The sequence below is a fragment of the Nicotiana sylvestris genome, chromosome 4 (genome assembly GCF_000393655.2).
Source record: "Nicotiana sylvestris chromosome 4, ASM39365v2, whole genome shotgun sequence".
Lineage (NCBI taxonomy): Eukaryota > Viridiplantae > Streptophyta > Magnoliopsida > Solanales > Solanaceae > Nicotiana > Nicotiana sylvestris.
In genome coordinates, this window is record NC_091060.1 from 71,916,123 (window position 1) to 71,932,947 (window position 16,825).

General features: G+C 36.7%; 1 protein-coding gene across 1 annotated transcript; it reads right to left on the reverse strand.

Moving 5' to 3' along the window:
• Positions 1–4,209: 4,209 nt before the first annotated feature.
• LOC104233810 (pyruvate kinase, cytosolic isozyme) lies at positions 4,210–11,130 on the reverse strand. The gene is made up of 4 exons (XM_009787259.2): positions 10,938–11,130; positions 10,104–10,371; positions 5,526–5,987; positions 4,210–5,215 (listed from the first exon to the last, which is right to left on the reverse strand). Exons 2-4 carry the CDS (start codon positions 10,359–10,361, stop codon positions 4,403–4,405), a joined length of 1,533 nt encoding a protein of 510 aa, XP_009785561.1. The 5' UTR covers positions 10,362–10,371; positions 10,938–11,130; the 3' UTR covers positions 4,210–4,402.
• Between the last annotated feature and the right edge of the window lie 5,695 nt (positions 11,131–16,825).

The following is a 16,825-nucleotide window of genomic DNA, read 5'->3' on the forward strand; positions in this document are numbered from 1 at the left end:
TGTTTTTGTAACTGGCGAACTTCAGCTCTAGAGCTGAAGTTTTTATTTTGTAACTGTCGAACTTCAGCTCTAGAGCTTAAGTTATTTAGATCATTTGTAAAAACTTAAGCACTATATAAGCTTCCATATTATTGTTGACAAAGCTTCCTACTCAAAACGCTCTTTCCATCAAGACGAATGCTCAAATACTTGTACATATTGCTTTGAATCATCAGCTTGATATCTTGAACTTTTTCAGCAGTTAATTTGTTTCCATTCAAAAAATTTGCCTGATCAGTAAGGTTGTAGAATAGAAGAAATTGAGTATATGTAACAATAGAAAGCAAAGAAGTACAACTACGAACTTAATGACAAAGGAAAGTCAACATTAACCAATATATTTCGTTTCACCAGCAAAAAGCAATATGCAACACGGCGAGGAGGAAGCATAGATAGAGTCAAGAAGGAGAAGAGGAACTGAAATCCATACAAACAAGTACATAGCCAATCATTAACATTAACCACATTGCTAATCTTCAGAAAGAAGAAGAAAACGAAGGAGGAGGAGAAATGAGGCTGAAGTTATTTAAAAAGTGGGTACAAGTTAAAAGTTTTTAAAAAAATGGGTATAGATTAAATAGGGGCGACCAAATAGGGCGCATCGTGTAATATTTTACTTTTATTTGTACATTAACCCAAATCTGAAGCTCAAATCAAAACTGTCACATCCCAAAATTCCACCAATGGTCGTGATGGCACCTAACCCAATGAGCTAGGTAAGACAACAATCATAATCATCTAAAGTAAGACAAACAAGAATAATTCGCTATCAAGATATGGATAAAACATAAATAAGTTTCCAACCGTCATCCAAATATGAAAATGCAATACCAACCTCCTAAAATCCGATGGTACGAAGTCATGAGCAATTAAATAGAGTACAACTGAGTTTCAAAATATAATAACACCGTCTGAATCAAAAAACAAAAAAAAATGGATAAAAAAAGGGACTCCATAAGATGCGAATCAGGAACGCTAGGTCACCACGGAGTCTCCAATCAACCGCTAGGCTCCCTCCTTATAGACAAACGAATTGATTTGATCCAAAAAAAATAAAGAGATAAAATAAATAATAAGAGTAGCAATTAAAATTGAAACAGATGACAAACATGGCTCCGAATACAGTGTCTCCAAGAGCAAAAACGAGAGTAACGATAAAATGTAAGCAAAGTTATTAAATAGAGAGCAAAAGTAACGAGATAAAGCTTTAGTATGCAGAAAGTATTTTGTATCTTTACCATGGATGTTGAGCCTACTATTTATAGCTTTACTTAGTGAAACAAGATCCTAGGATCAAGCTCCTCTTAAATAATAATAAAAGAGTCATTGATAAACGTGTGACGGCCGACCATGTACAAATATTCTCTGCAACGGTCGCCCATTTAATGCTAGAGAATATTCCCTCATTAAATGTTATCCGATAGTAAACCCTTGATCTTCTGCCATTGACTACGCTCCCTTCAGGATTTACCCGATGCCGATTGCATTTGTTGTATCTGGTAATGGTTGTTACTTGACTTGCCTTCTGCCTATCTTCGGTTTCACGTGTAATATTATCATTCGACCATTTGCTATAAACCAATTTTACCCCACACGTGTTTTCCAATTAGACTATTAATGTTCTTTAAGAAAGGAAAACTTTATCATATCGTTTCTTATAATGAAAACAAATTACAGAGGTACCTGTATTGTAAAATCCATGTAGAAGTTAATGTGTAATATAATATCATGAATGATAAATACCTAAATCGATTGCTCAGCCAAATCCGTGATCACTAAAGTTCTCTTGGTCAAGATAGGAAACCTGAAGTATTATAGCCCGTTTGGCCAATTTGTTTTTAGGCTAAAAGTGCTTTTTTGGCCAAAAGTATTTTTGGCAAAAAGTTGAGGTGTTTGGCCAAGCTTTTGGAAGAAAAAAAAGTGCTTAGCAATTTTTGAGAAACAGAAAAAAAAATAGCTTCTATCCAAAAGCATTTTCCTGAGAAGCACTTTTGAGAAAAATACACTTAGAACCAATTTTCAAAAGCTTGGTCAAACACTAATTATTACTCAAAAGTGTTTTTCAAATTAATTAATCAAATACAAACCACTTCTCACCAAAAATACTCTTTTAAGAAGTACTTTTGAAAAAAGTACTTCTCAAAATAAGCTGATTTTAGAAGCTTGGCCAAACAGGTAGGCACTCACTGTTTGTGGCCCTTTTATAGTTAAGGGAACTCTTTATTCTACAAATTGACACATACATAATGTTTCCGTGAGAGGCAGCAGAAGACATTGGACACAACATTTGTGGAGCACTTATCAGCTACAGTGAGCCGTCGTTCATGCAAGATGTACGTGTTGAAACCAATTTGATGAAAGACAATCGATTTGCTAATCGGTGTCCATCAGTCTTCCTCCCCCACTTTTTTGCTGAAATAATGTTTTAGTAAATTCGGCATGTTTTAATAAGGGTGTGTTTGGTACGAAGGAAAATATTTTCCGGAAAATATTTTTCAATTTTCTCATATTTGGTTTGCTCAAATGTCTCGAAAAACATTTTACTTATGAACTTATTTTCTTCCAATTGAAGGAAAATGTTTTCCTTATCAAGAGAAGGGAAAACATTTTCCAAAACTCCTTCTCAACCTTCCCCACCCGAACCCCACCCCACCCCCTCTTTCCAAAAAGACTTTTTTTCGTCACCACCCACCCTACTTCCCCTCCCCCCAAAAAAAAATTATGTTTTTTTTTTTAATTTTAAATTTCTGTTTTTCCATTTTCCTGCACCCCCACCCCCACTTCCCACCCTCCCCCCGCACATTTTTTTTATATATATTTTCAGTTTTATTTTTTTCATCTTTCGGTATACAAGTTTGAAATTTTACAAGTTCCAAAGTTATGAGTTCGGAGGTTTAAGTGTTTGGAAGTTTACGAGTTTAGAAATTATAAAGTTTACGGGTTCGAAAGTTCGCGGTTTAGTTTAGCGGTTCGAAAGTTTATGAAATTTGTGCGTTCGGAAGGTTATTGGTTCGAAAGTTTATTGCTTCATATTTATTGTATCTAAATTATTTATGAATATTCTTGAAAAGTTATTTTCCTTAATTTGCGTACCAAACACCGAAAAATGAATAAGATTACTACTTGTTTTTCAAGAAAACATTTTCTTGGAAAATATTTTCCACAGACCACGGAAAATATTTTCTAACGAAAAACATTTTCCGTTATACCAAACACACCCTAAACATCAATGCTACGTTTGTATCCTAATGTATGTACCGAAGATCCTTTTCTCATCAGATAATACATGTAACTAGCTTGTGATTTTTGCTTGTAATTCATAAGAAATTAGTAATGCTCACCATGTTTGCTCTACAAATTTATCCCAATTAAAAGTCCAGGTAATGAGTTGATAAGATAGTAATTAATTTCTTCCACACTTTACTTGTCTTCAAGTAATTAAAGGACCACATTATAAGCTCTCCCATTCTTTTTCAATCACCTAAAATTCTGATCTAGTGTTTTGCCTTAAGTCTCTCTATTGGAGTCACGATTTAACCCTCTATGACCAACTCTAAGACGTGGTTTTAGAATGACATACAACAACAGCCCATCGAAATCTCACAGTGGGGTCGGGGTGGTTCTAGAACGACATGATTAATGTATTTGAGAGACTAATACACATGCAATATCATTTTCCAATAGCTCCGCTTATCTGTGTGTGCAGTCCTTGCCAAAGAAGAACATTAAGGTAAAGACGAAGTGCTTATAGGTGCGGGAGCTACTACTTTCAAATCACTACACAGCGTCTACCAGTGACGAACCTGTCCAAAAAGCTACTCCTGGTTGAGGTAAAAAGTCATTATTCCTCCAGAATCCATTGTACCCACATCTGATCGTGAAATATTAGCTTCGCAGCTATGCATGCATAATCAATCACTTACATATCAAAGGCAGCACAGGTGCAGAAGCGAATACAAGAGTTGACGATATTGTACCTGCGTATGATACCCCACGGAACACTTTACCAGTGTTTCTACATGAATTCTGTCCTTCTTCCACCTTTTCTCCCTGAGTACGGCTTAAATGCATTGTTACGTTACGCCAAACAGGTAACTCTTATTCTAAATGCAATATTTGAAGCATTACTAAGAGCATATGCAACATAAAACATATGAATTACACTGGTCCTTGAATATACTAAGTTGATGCTAATTGATAACAAAATGTCCTTGGGCCTAATAAGTTATGGCTAATTGATTAATAATAGAAATCTTAAAGATTTTATGACATAATCGCTAGAATTAAGCATGATGATGACAAGAAAGCAGAACGGAAACCAACCTAGGCCAGGCTGTTTCAATAGAAACTTTACACAAAACAACTACTTCACTAAGCAAATCTTGATAACTGATGCAGCACCAATCCGATGAAGAGCCACAACAGAATCACCAGGCGTGCAAAGCCCTTTCTCTGTGGCTGATTTCAAGGAAGCTTGCAAGATCACCTCAGTTGATTCAGCATCAGTCGCCTTTGCAGACCCTTCAGCGAGAAGTGGAATCAAGCCTCTATATATCAAGCTATGCCGAGCTGGAGTCTCATCAGTGATGGACCAATCAAAAGAATCAGTTGTCAAAACAGGCACAACAACAGACACAATTGGAACAGCAGGCCTATATTTGGCAACCAGCTTAGCAGTGGTCCCGCCACGTGTCAAGACAACAATGAGTTTTGCTTTAGCCTTGTTAGCAGCACGGACAGCGGAAGATGCAAGACTCTCAAGTGGGCTCATGGGTAGTGGGGTTGACCTTATCATCTCCTTGAAGATAGCCCCATAATCGAGTGAGGACTCTGCCTCAATACAGATTCGTGCCATGATTTTCACTGCCAGCTCTGGATAAGCCCCAGCTGCACTCTCCCCACTAAGCATAACACAATCAGTACCATCCAGGACCGCATTAGCCACATCAGTCGCCTCGGCTCGAGTAGGCCGTGGAGACTTGATCATTGATTCAAGCATCTGAGTGGCAGTCACTACAGGCTTTCCAACAAGATTACATTTATATATCATCATTTTCTGGGCCAAGAAAATCTTCTCAACTGGGATTTCCATTCCAAGATCACCTCGAGCAACCATGAAGGAGTCTGTCTCGCGAAGGATTTCATCAAAGTTGACAACTCCCTCTTGATTCTCAACCTTCAACCCAATTCCACAAACAAAAGAATCATTAGATGATATAACCAGTTTAGCACTATCTAACTCATATGATTCATTCGACAGGCATTTGGCAACTGTTACTGAACCAACCACCATACCAAGACATTCTAAGCCCCACTCCCAGCAAGCACGCAAGCGCACACAAGAAACAAGGAACAAATTCAAACACGCTTTCCAGCTGAAGAAATTAGGAGAATGGTCAAACGGAAAGATTCTTTTTGAGGGACAGAAAGATAAATTACTATTACGTTTTAGAACTCAACCAAACTGCAAAGAGAACCTTACATACCTTTGACATTAACTGTATGCGCTTTGCGTGTGGCCCAAGAACCTTTCGAACATTGACAAGATCAGAGCCTTTGCGCACAAACGAAAGAGCAATCATATCAATGTCGTTGGGAACACCCCATACCAGGATATCTTCCTTATCCTTCTCCGTAAGAGTTGGGAGGTCTACAACTACACCTGGAAGGTTTACATTCTTTCTCTCACCTAAAGTGGCAGTATTCTCGCATCGACATCTCACTGTTCCAGCAGCTGCATCGCATGACAAAACAGTAAGGGTTATGGTACCATCTGCACACAAGATAGTGTTCCCAGGCTTCAAGTCTACTGCCAACTTCTGGTAGCTCATTGCAATCATCTCTTCATCTCCTTTTATTGTATAGTCAGTGGTTACAGTGATCTCTTGGCCTTCCCTAAGCAGAATAGGTTTTGCATCCTTCAAAAAACCAGTACGAATTTCTGGTCCCTGCAAAGTACATACACAGTTCACTGTTTAAGCAACAAGTCGAAGCTATACCATAGATACTAGTATATGGAGAAAGAAGTGAAAGTCTCAACACAGATTTGGTGATATAGCATTAATTCTAATCCACTGCATTAACTATCACGAACTAGAAACAATATAGCAGTTTAATTTTACCTTAATATAAATCCGAATTGATATGACAAAAAGTGAAGATAAAATTCATATAATCCAATAATGAAGAATGCTTCTTGGTGAATTTATCATTTAAAATATTCTGTTTAAGTAAGATGCATCTTGCTTGCACAAAAGAAAGAGCAACTATTTTGCCACCACCACAATGACAATTGCTCCTATCATGCCTCAATCCCAAACAAAAGTTGGAGTTAGCCATATGAATCATGAGCAAACATTCTGTTGTGTTCGACCTCAAATCAATAGAAATACTAGTTAGTGTTGTGAAAAGCAAGCGCTTGGTTAATATTGAAGTGTATAACCATCTCATCTAAAAGTTTTGAGCTGTAAGAGAGAGCACATTTTTATTTAATTATATCCTTAACACGGCCCCTCACGTGTGAGATTGATTCTCTTGTTATGGGCCAATCATGTAAAAATTTTATTGATGATAGGTAGCCATGAGAATTAAACTCGGGATCTCTGTCTGCTCTAGTACCACGTTGAAGTATGTGATCATTTCATTTAAAAGTTTAAGTTGTTAGAGAGACTACATTTTTATTTACTTAATTATATCTTCAATAGTTACTTTAAGTGATAGCGAGGCAATGCACACGATGTTGCTTATTACACCTGAGGCGATTCGACTTTACTGAAGAGGTCACTCATAATGGAAAAGCACAAATCCTGGAAAACGATGGGCGAGCACGTTCGTGCAATTTCTCCTTATTTTAAAGGAATATTTAATAACGAGGGTTAAAAACCTTATAAAACATGGGTCACGAGAGCGTGTTTCTCAACTATTTAAAGAGAAGAAAACGAAAGAAAACAACTTACAAAACATGGCACGATGTGCAGAGTAGAATTAACAACTACACCAGCAAATAAACTTGCATTCTGTGATGCTGGAACTCCTCCTGAAGCAATTCAACTTCACTGAAGCGGTCGCTCAAAACGGAAAAGCGCAAAATCAATCATGGAAAGCGACGGGTCAGAGCTCCTCCTCCTCTTCCTCCTTATGAATAGATCTATCTATTATAGTGTCTGTTTTTTTTTTCTTTTAATTTTCTTTTGGCTCAATGTCATTTTTGTTTCTCTTGTTTCCAAACAATATTATCTCTGGAATTATAATACTATTTCGGTATGTTGTGGGTTCTTTTGTTATATATTATTTGATGACCGTGGTGTCTGGATCAGCTTGCGCGCACCTCAACTAGTTCCATGGGATACCAGCTACCTCCCACTAGCAACAGGTCCCAAGTAACTTTATCCAAGAAAGCTTGACAGATGAGAAAAAATCAGTATCTATTTTTAAGTAAAGTATCATATTATTATTTGAAGTCATGCCGTTGAGATATTCTATTTTCAATGGAGTTCGCAATATTTATTAATTGTTCAGCTCAGCAACATGAAGTTGTCAACCAAGCAAAGATCAATGTCATATTCCTAAACTTACGATTGCTATCTTTGACAAATTGATGAAGACAAATTAAACAAATAGAGTGGTTGCCACTTTATGTTGTTAAGAACCGAGCAGAGAATGCATGTAGAATATTGAATCTTTATTTTATTAAAAGAAATCTTTACAGAAATGGTAAGACCGGATGGTCCACATCATTGCACGGAAGTGAAGCTACAGAACATTGACACTATTTTATTTAGTACTCCCTCCATCTCATTTAGTGTGACAGTAGTTGACTAGATACAAAACTTAAGTAGTTAAAGACAACTTGTCACATGTAAGTCAAATGTAGGTAAATTACCATAGCGATCCTTTTAAATAAGTGATGGTGAGAGTTCTATATGTCTTTCCACTTTAAATAAGTGGTGGTGAGGATCCCAACAATCCATGTTGAGGAGGAATAAGATGCTATTCCAACAATGATCTTATTGTCTTAGGATTTATAAAATGTGAACTTTGAAAATTGTCTTTGACTATATTTACCTGAGGATTATGAACAATTTTGCTTTTTATATTGTGATAAGTGCATGTTTAGTATTACTTTTGCATTTATTAAATGTGCATTTTACTTCAAAAAGGCGCGCGCTTCACTTCTTGCGTCTTTCTCAAAGCCCTAGACCATTGTTGCTTTTGCACTTTTTGCATTTGAAAACACAGATAGTCCCTCCATTCCATTTTATGCAATGGCATTTGACTATGCACGGAGTATAAGAAATTAAAGAAGACTTTTGACATGTAAGCCAAATATATATGCAAGGTACCAAAATTATCCTTTTAAGAGTTCTACATGTCTTTTGATTTTCTCTCTCCTTATAAAAGAATGATTTTTTATATCAAGTGGTTCTCAGCAAGTCATATATTAAGGGTAAAATGGGCATGCTAAGATTGATTTTCAAAAAGAAAAAGGCGTCATTCTTTTTTAAAGAGACTACAAAGGAAAGTGTGTCACATAAAATAGAACAAACAGAGTACTAGTTTACTTACATAAAATTTGTTCTTTAGAAAAACTAAGGGTTCTCTGAAACTAAAAGTTACTTAAATCTCATATTTAAGTTATCTTCGTGTGACCTATAGGTCACGGGTTCGAGCCGTGAAAGCAGCCCCTAATGCTTGCATTAGGATAGGGTGTCAACATCACACCCCCTGGGTGCGCCCTTCCCTGGACCTGCGTGATTAGGGGATGCCTTGTGCACCGGACTGTCATTTTACTAGTTTCAGAGTCTCTAACCAAACTAAAAGGACACCTGGCAGACACGTAAGTGAAACAACAATAATAAATCTTGATCAGATTAGTTGATCTCATCTATATGGATCCTTTGCTTCCACTATATTATGTCTTTGGCTAAAATTCACATTGGTTCCACGAGATTACGTTTTATAGACAATTTGTCTCTAAACGGTTTTAGGTTTACCTCATCCCATTTTAGCACATTCAATCGTCATAATGTCGAACTTATGTACAGGAGCATATGAAGATCTATGTGGAGATATACGTAAGCCATGACAAAACCATCTCGAGCAAACTTCTCTCATTTATCCTCTATGTATGCTACTTGATGTGAGTATTTCTAATATTCGTCAACATTGTATCACCGCATCCATCTTAACATCTGCATTTCTGCGACACTCGTGTTGTTTTAAAACATTGCAAAGTACAAATTGGAGAAATAGGTACAGACAAAACCTTGTCCTAATTCTAACTTATTCTCATAGTCCCATTATCTAAGAAGATTAGAAACTTAACCTATTCTATCTGGTTCTACTGAAGCCATTAGGTATACTAAATAATACTCCATCCATCCTACTTTATTGTCCTTATTTAATATAGAGGTCAAACTGACAAATTTTGAAAATCAATTTCGCACAACTTCCTCAAAATTAGGAAAACAAGGTACTTGCTAAACTAGACAAAAAATCTATCAAAGAGCTTTGGTTGCAAACTGTTAAGTGCATTTTGACAATGTGACGTCTCTTTCTTTGACAGGTAAAGAGTAAGTTATCTACACTTCAAATATTTATATGTTGACTTAATGAACCCCATAACCCAGTATTAAGTTCCCACATAGAGAACATAGAACATATAAGTATATATGTTTGGGTGTCTGAGATAGAGAAACAATCGACAAATTATAGCAAAAGATGGTGGACAAAAATAGCACATCAAGAGCAAACGTTGAACAAAAGGTTAACATTGCTTATCCATTCACCAAATCTCCTGGAAGTCCTTGCGCAACAAAGCTATCAATAGTCACAAGGACTACTGCAAGATGAAGAACTTTTCTTCTAGGGTGATTTCCCTATTGACCAGTTTCACTTACTCTCTTCCAATAAATTAATCTTATTTCACCATTCTCCCATTTGTAAATATACTACAAGAGGAAACATCAATTAAGTAATAGAAGCATAAAGAACATGAGAAATTGCAAAAGAAGCTAGGTTGAACGAAAATAATGGGTAAACAAAATGGCTCTTCACATTCAAACCTTAGTATCAAGCATGACAGCACACAGAATCTGAGTATTGTGCATAGCAATCTTGAGATTGTTCAAGGTCTCCTGATGGTACTCGTGTGTACCATGGGAAAAGTTAAACCTGGCAACATTCATTCCGGCACGAAGAAGCTTCTCTATCACTGGCACTGATCGAGAAGCAGGCCCTAAAGTGCAAACAATCTTTGTCTTGGGGATACGGCCATCATGTGGGAGCTCCTCCAAAATTCCACTGATATCTATGTTTGACATCTTATTCTGTCTATTGAAAAGAATGACAAGACACACTCTTTTTAGGAGCACACACAAGTAGCTAGTGTCTTAATGAAGTAGAGTACTAAAAAAGAACATAGCTGAATTGCCCTGAACATGGGTAACAAAAAGTCTAACAGAGACTAGAAAAAAATGTCATATAATTAAGAAAACATACATGTGAAGTAAAAACAACATAATGATTTTTTACTTGGGTGAGAAAATTATCTCAACAACCAAATACAATAGCAGTGTTATTGAGAAATTAGGAAAATCTTCGCCACAGTTGGTTGAAAATATCCAAAGCATGTCAATTAACAGGAAAATAGATGAGAAGTTTTTCGAATAGTTGAGAGGTATACAGAAAATTTGAAGGGACAAAACAAGTGGAAGCCAGTAAAACATGCTGAAGCGAACAAAAAGGGGGATCCAAGACCATAATGATTGAGAATGTGATACTCAAGTCCAAAAAAGAAAAGGGGCATTTGGCACCCTGGAACTTCAGATGCAAAGAAATCAAAGCAGAAGAGTAAACCGACAAGTCTGAGAAGCAGAACAGAGGAAAACTGGACTCACCAGTTAGCACAGAAGCTAGAGTTCAGCCCTTCCTTTCTCTACACAAATGATTGTGGTAACAACTACGTAGCAATTACTCCTACTACCTTAACCTTATCCGTACAGAAAGCTCTAAATAGAGGAAGGGAAAACCGGGGATAAAGGACGGACAGCGCTATGCCATTTATTTTGAAGTGTTTTTCTTAAACCACTCAAAAGTTATTTTGGCTAGAAGCACTTTTTGTTAGAGTATTTGATTTAAGATTTTAAAAATTGATTCTAAGTTTTTTTTTTATAGATATGCTTTCAAAAAAAGTATTTCTGAAAAGAACCTATTTTTTTTTGTTTCTTCGAAACTATTTTTGCTTCTCAAAAATACTTTTTTTTCTTTTAAAAATTTGGCCAAACAAACTATTAATTATGGTAAAATGCATATATTTAAATTCTTAAATGTGAAAGAAAACAAAATAGTTATTCTCTCTATTTTCAATTTATGTAATATAATTTTTTAGTCTGTCCCATATTTTTATTTTTATAAGTATTTTTACTTTAACTTTTCATTTTACCTTAGTAAGATAATTTATAATAACTACACAAATATGTATGACTTGTTTGATAAGACTTGCGAATAACCTACAAGTCCGAGCATAACATCGAAGGCTAAACACAGTGTTTAATAGAAATAGGAAAGCTCAAGTAATCATACAACAGTTTAAGGCATGTCACAAGAACAACAAATGCGAACGTGTGTTCATGTTCTAAATGTGTCACGACCCGGATTTCCCACCCTCGGGAGTCGTGATGGCGCCTACTAGTGAAAGCTAGGCAAGCCAAGTAGTCCAATCCAATTGTTAAATCCTTTTCATTTTTAATCTCTTAGAAATTCCAAACAACATAACGAAAGCAGCGGAAATAATATTAATAAAAACAGTGCGAAAGGCGAATACTTAATAGTTTAGATTATCACAACTGCGGAAGTTTAAGTACAACTCTACCCAGAATTTGGTGTCACAAATTCATAGACTATCTAAAAGTTCTACAAATAAGGGTCCGAAAGATAAATACAAGCTATTCCAGAACTACATAGAAGAAACAATATAGGAAGATAAAAAGAGACGCCAGGGCCTGCGGACGCTTGTAGGACTACCTCGGGTCGCCTGAATGGACTAAAGACAGCACCCTCATTGCAGTCCAAAAGCTGCAACTCCGGGATCTGCACACAGTGCAGAGTGTAGTATCAGCACAACCGACCCCATGTGCTGGTAAGTGCCTAGCCTAACCTCGGCGAAGTAGTGACGAGGCTAGGACCAGACTGCCAAATAACTTGTGCAGTTAAATCATATACATCAGAAAATAAAGGCAAAAATGTACAGTTAAGGATAGGAGGAGGAAACATGCTGCAGGGAACATCAAGTAATAACAGAAGAAATAGCAGATAAATATAAGGATCACCAAAGTTCAGTTACCAACAAGAATTAGTAATAAAAGACAAGTGCACGATATCACCCTTCATGCTTTTACTCTCGTCCTCACCATAAGAATCAATATAAACTGCACGGCATCACCCTTCGTGCTTTTACTCTCGTCCTCACTAATAAAATCAATATAATCGGCACGGAATTGTACATCGGCGGCATGGCATCACCCTTCGTGCTTTTACCTCACAAATATTGGCACGACATCACCCTTCGTGCATTAACACTCTAAAAATCATACACGACATCACCCTTCATTCTTTACTCTCTCACAAAAATATTATGCACGGCATCACCCTTCGTGCTTTAACACTCGTCCTTACCCAAACAACAATCACAAAGCAATAAGGGCAAGGGAATAAATAAAATTACAATAAAATCCCGTCAAGGGAACAATAGCACAACAACAATATCCGGGCAAGGGAAGCAATATATGAAATAATAACGTCCTGGCAAGGAAACAATATCAAAGCAATAACATCCCGACAAAGGAGACAATATCATAAACCTCTTCTCTTCCCACATTTACTTCACAACTCAATTCTCAACTTGAGCCAATACTCTACAATATTCAATTACCAAAAATACTTTCACAAGTCTTGTTCATCAATAGAAATCATTATATAAAGCATGAACAATATGAAACGGAGTCACATTAATCATGGTATAAGACTCACGGGCATGCTTGACACCAACGTATAGATACTCGTCACCATGCCTATACGTCGTACTCAACAATTAGCACATAGCAAATAAGACTCGACTCCTAATACCTCAAGCTAGGGTTAGACCAAACACTTACCTCGATGCCACCAACACAATTCAAGCCTCACCTACCGCTTTACCTCTTGATTCCACCACCAATTCACTCGTATCTAGCCACAATTTACTTAACGATATCAATAAATGCTAAATGAATCAATTCTAATGCATGAAAGTAGGTTTTCCAATAATTTCCTTAAAAAGTCAAAAATTGACTCCGAGCCCGCTTGGTCCAAACCCGAAATTTGGACCAAAACCCGATTACCCATTCACCCCCCGAGCCCGAATATAATTAGTTTTGGAATCCGACCTCAATTTGAGGTCTAAATCCTCAAATTTCAATATTCTTAAATTTTACCCAGAATTTCCAATTCCACCATAAAACCCTAGATTCTAGGATGAAATCTTATAAAAAGAAATTAAGGAGTGAAAGAGATGAATTTAAAATCACTTACTAGTGTTTTGGAGAAGAAAGAGTGCCTTGAAAAATCGTCTCTTATGTTTTAGGGTTTTGAAAAATGAGAAATAACTGAAAAGTCTCGCTTAAATATACTCTTCTCAGACCCTCTCCGCAGACCGTATAAAAAGGACCGCGACCGCGGAGCTCAATTGCGGACCGCAAAAAATCGAGCGCGGCTGCGAAGGTGTGGCCTTGCCCACCACTGATCGGATAAATCCCACCGCGGACCGTGAGACCTAGCTTCAGAGACCTGCAACTTCTCTGAACCTGCAACTTTTTCCCAAGTATAAAGACATCCCGAAACTCATCCGAAACTCACCCGAGCCCTCGGGGATCCAAACCAAATATGTATACTAACTCAAAAATATTATGTGGACTTACTCTTGCGATCAATCGCCAAATTAACACCTTTAACAACGAATTTAGCATCAAATCACAGAAAGATCTCATGAACTCTTAAGTTCCATTTTTAACAACCAAGGGTCCGATTCACGCCATTTCAAGTCCGTTTCTTACCAAATTTTACGGGCTCAACTTAAATACCATGTAAGACCTGTACCGGGCTCCGGAACCAAAATACGGGCCCGATACCATCAAATTCCAATACATTCACATTTCTAAAAACTCTTAAAATTTCAGGAAACAGTTTTTAAAAAAAAATTCATTTCTCGGGCTTGGGAACTCAGAATTCGATTCCGGGCATAAACCCGAGTCCTATATTTCCCTACGGACCCTCCGGGACCATTAAATCACGGGTCCGGTCTGTTTACCCAAAATGTTGACCGAAGTCAACTTAAATTCATTTTAAAAGCAAAATTTATCATTTTCCACAAATTTTGACATAATAGCTTTCCGGATATATGCTCGGACTGTGCACACGAATTGAGGTGAGACAAAAAGGGAGGTTTTAAGGTATCAGGACACTGAATTTACTTGCAATACAAATGATGACCTTTTGGGTCATCACAAAATGTGACTACTGCTAAATTAAATACATCAATCATCATAAGAATGGCTCATGATGTTCAAATAAAGTATCATTAACCTAAACATTATCTCTAGCATGATTTATTGTACTCACATAGTCGTTCAATTGAGTAAAACATTGAACACATAAAACAAAAAAACAAACCAGGCATAAAATAATCTTGAATCTACCCCGAGCATGAATAACCATGGCACATGCATATACACTCGACATCTATCATATATATCAACCCCACATGTAGCAAACAATAATGTATTAAGAAAAATTTCCTCAAGCCAAAGCTAGACAAGACACTTGCCTTATGCGTCTAGTCATCAACCCAAATTACGTCTAAATCTCGTTCTACACCTCCACTTATACAAATCCAATTCAATCATCATCCAAGAAAGTCAAACAATACTATAGCAAGTAATCCCAATCAATAAATTTTCAATTTTTGAATAATTTTTAAAAAGTCAAGAAAAGTCAATGTGGGCCCATGTAGCCGAAATCTTAAACTAATACTAAATCCTGATGACCCATAACCTGTCGAGTCCAAATATGTGATTAAAATTAAACTTTGAGTCCAAATCGATACAAATCTTCAAAATACACTCTTTTAAGTTGTATACAAAAATCCCAAATTTTACTTTGAAATTCCAAAATTTAGGTGTAGAAATCGATAGGGAATCAGGATATATAATCAATATCAAGTAGATATTATTTACCCTAAAAATATGTGTGAAATCCATCTCAAAAATTGCCTCTTTTCGTCTCCAAAAATTAAAATAGTGAAAAATGAGCAATTCTCTATATTCTAGATATAAAATATCCAGGACAAAAATTCCTTCTTCGCGATCGCGACCTCCAGTCATGCAATCGCGATGCACAAAATGATCTAGGACTTCAGCCATTCTACGTGAATGCAAACAAAATAATGTGATCGTGAAGGCCAACTGGCCTCTCCTCTGTGCAAATGCGAGACCGCACAACTCTTTGCGACCGCAATACACCATGATAAGTTGGTAAAATAAGTTGGTATTTTACCAATTTATCTCTTCTTGATACTTAGACTTTTGTATGATTTTAGTGAGAAAGTAAAGCATTGGTTGAGTTTTATTGGTATATTCATGTATTATGTAATTTAGAGAAGATACGGAAGAAAACAAGTCAAAATGAGTTAAAATGAAAAAAATTTAACTACTTTCAGTTATTGCTCTTCGCGAAGGTTCTTGATGCGATTGCAAACATCCAGGAAAATGTCTGTCGTGAATGCGTGTGTTGGAACTTGAACGCGTTGAAGGAATGTCTGGGAAACGGCTGATCGAGTATTCTACGCGATCGCGATGTGGAGTGTCACTACCCAAAGTCCATAATAGGTCGTGATGGCACCCAACGTCGTTGTCTTGCGTCGTTTCCAAGCAAGCCAACACGTGAACCTCCATTAAACTATCCATTTTAATTTTTAAAACCAGTAATTTCATTAAATAAATAGAATAAAATCTAGCACTCATAGAAATTGTTGCTTTTCTTTACCAAATTTTCGAATATAAATAATTCATAAAGTGAAGAGATAATAATAACGTGAAAAGAAATAATGAACATCCACTAGGAACCCCCAAAATCTGGTTTCACAAGTGCATGGGCATCTACTAGAACAATACAACACTACTACAATATGTGTCTAAAATATAAAGTCGACAGGATAAAATAAATGAATATGATGGAAACTCCGGGTGATGCGGATCGTAGCATGGAATTCAACTCACCATAAAGTCCCATCAACAACTGTGCCAATGCGCCAAGATTTCCACCTAATGTACATGCCTCAGTACCTGCACATTCAGTGCAGAAGTGTAGCGTAAGTATGTAAATGAATGCATACCTAGTAAATATCTAGCCTGACCCTGAAGAGGTAGTAATGAGGGGTCGACATTGACACCTACTAGTGGTCCAATAAATTAAATATAATAAGGTAAACAAGTATGAAACATGGTAAGCAAACAGTGAGAACAGATATAGGCAAATAATATGGTCTACGACTGAACAGTGAACACAAAGTCCTCAAATATCGGATACCTCCTCAAATATAATACGTAATTGTCAACACCAATTTAACGGTCATGTCTCAAGTTAGGAAGACTAATGAGTCTGCCGACTCCTTATCAAGTATTTCGTACGATTCTGCCGAGGCGAGTGGCCCAATCCCATAAGAGTAAAGGCATGAATTCCTATCGTAGCGTAC

Coding starts and splice junctions, on each gene's coding strand:
- LOC104233810 (XM_009787259.2), bottom strand. CDS start 10,361: ATGTCAAACATAGATATCAGTGGAATTTTGGAGGAGCTCCCACATGAT. Junction 5,988..10,103: donor CTGTCATGCTTGATACTAAG/GTTTGAATGTGA, acceptor TGTACTTTGCAG/GGACCAGAAATTCGTACTGG. Junction 5,216..5,525: donor GCATACAGTTAATGTCAAAG/GTATGTAAGGTT, acceptor ATTGGGTTGAAG/GTTGAGAATCAAGAGGGAGT.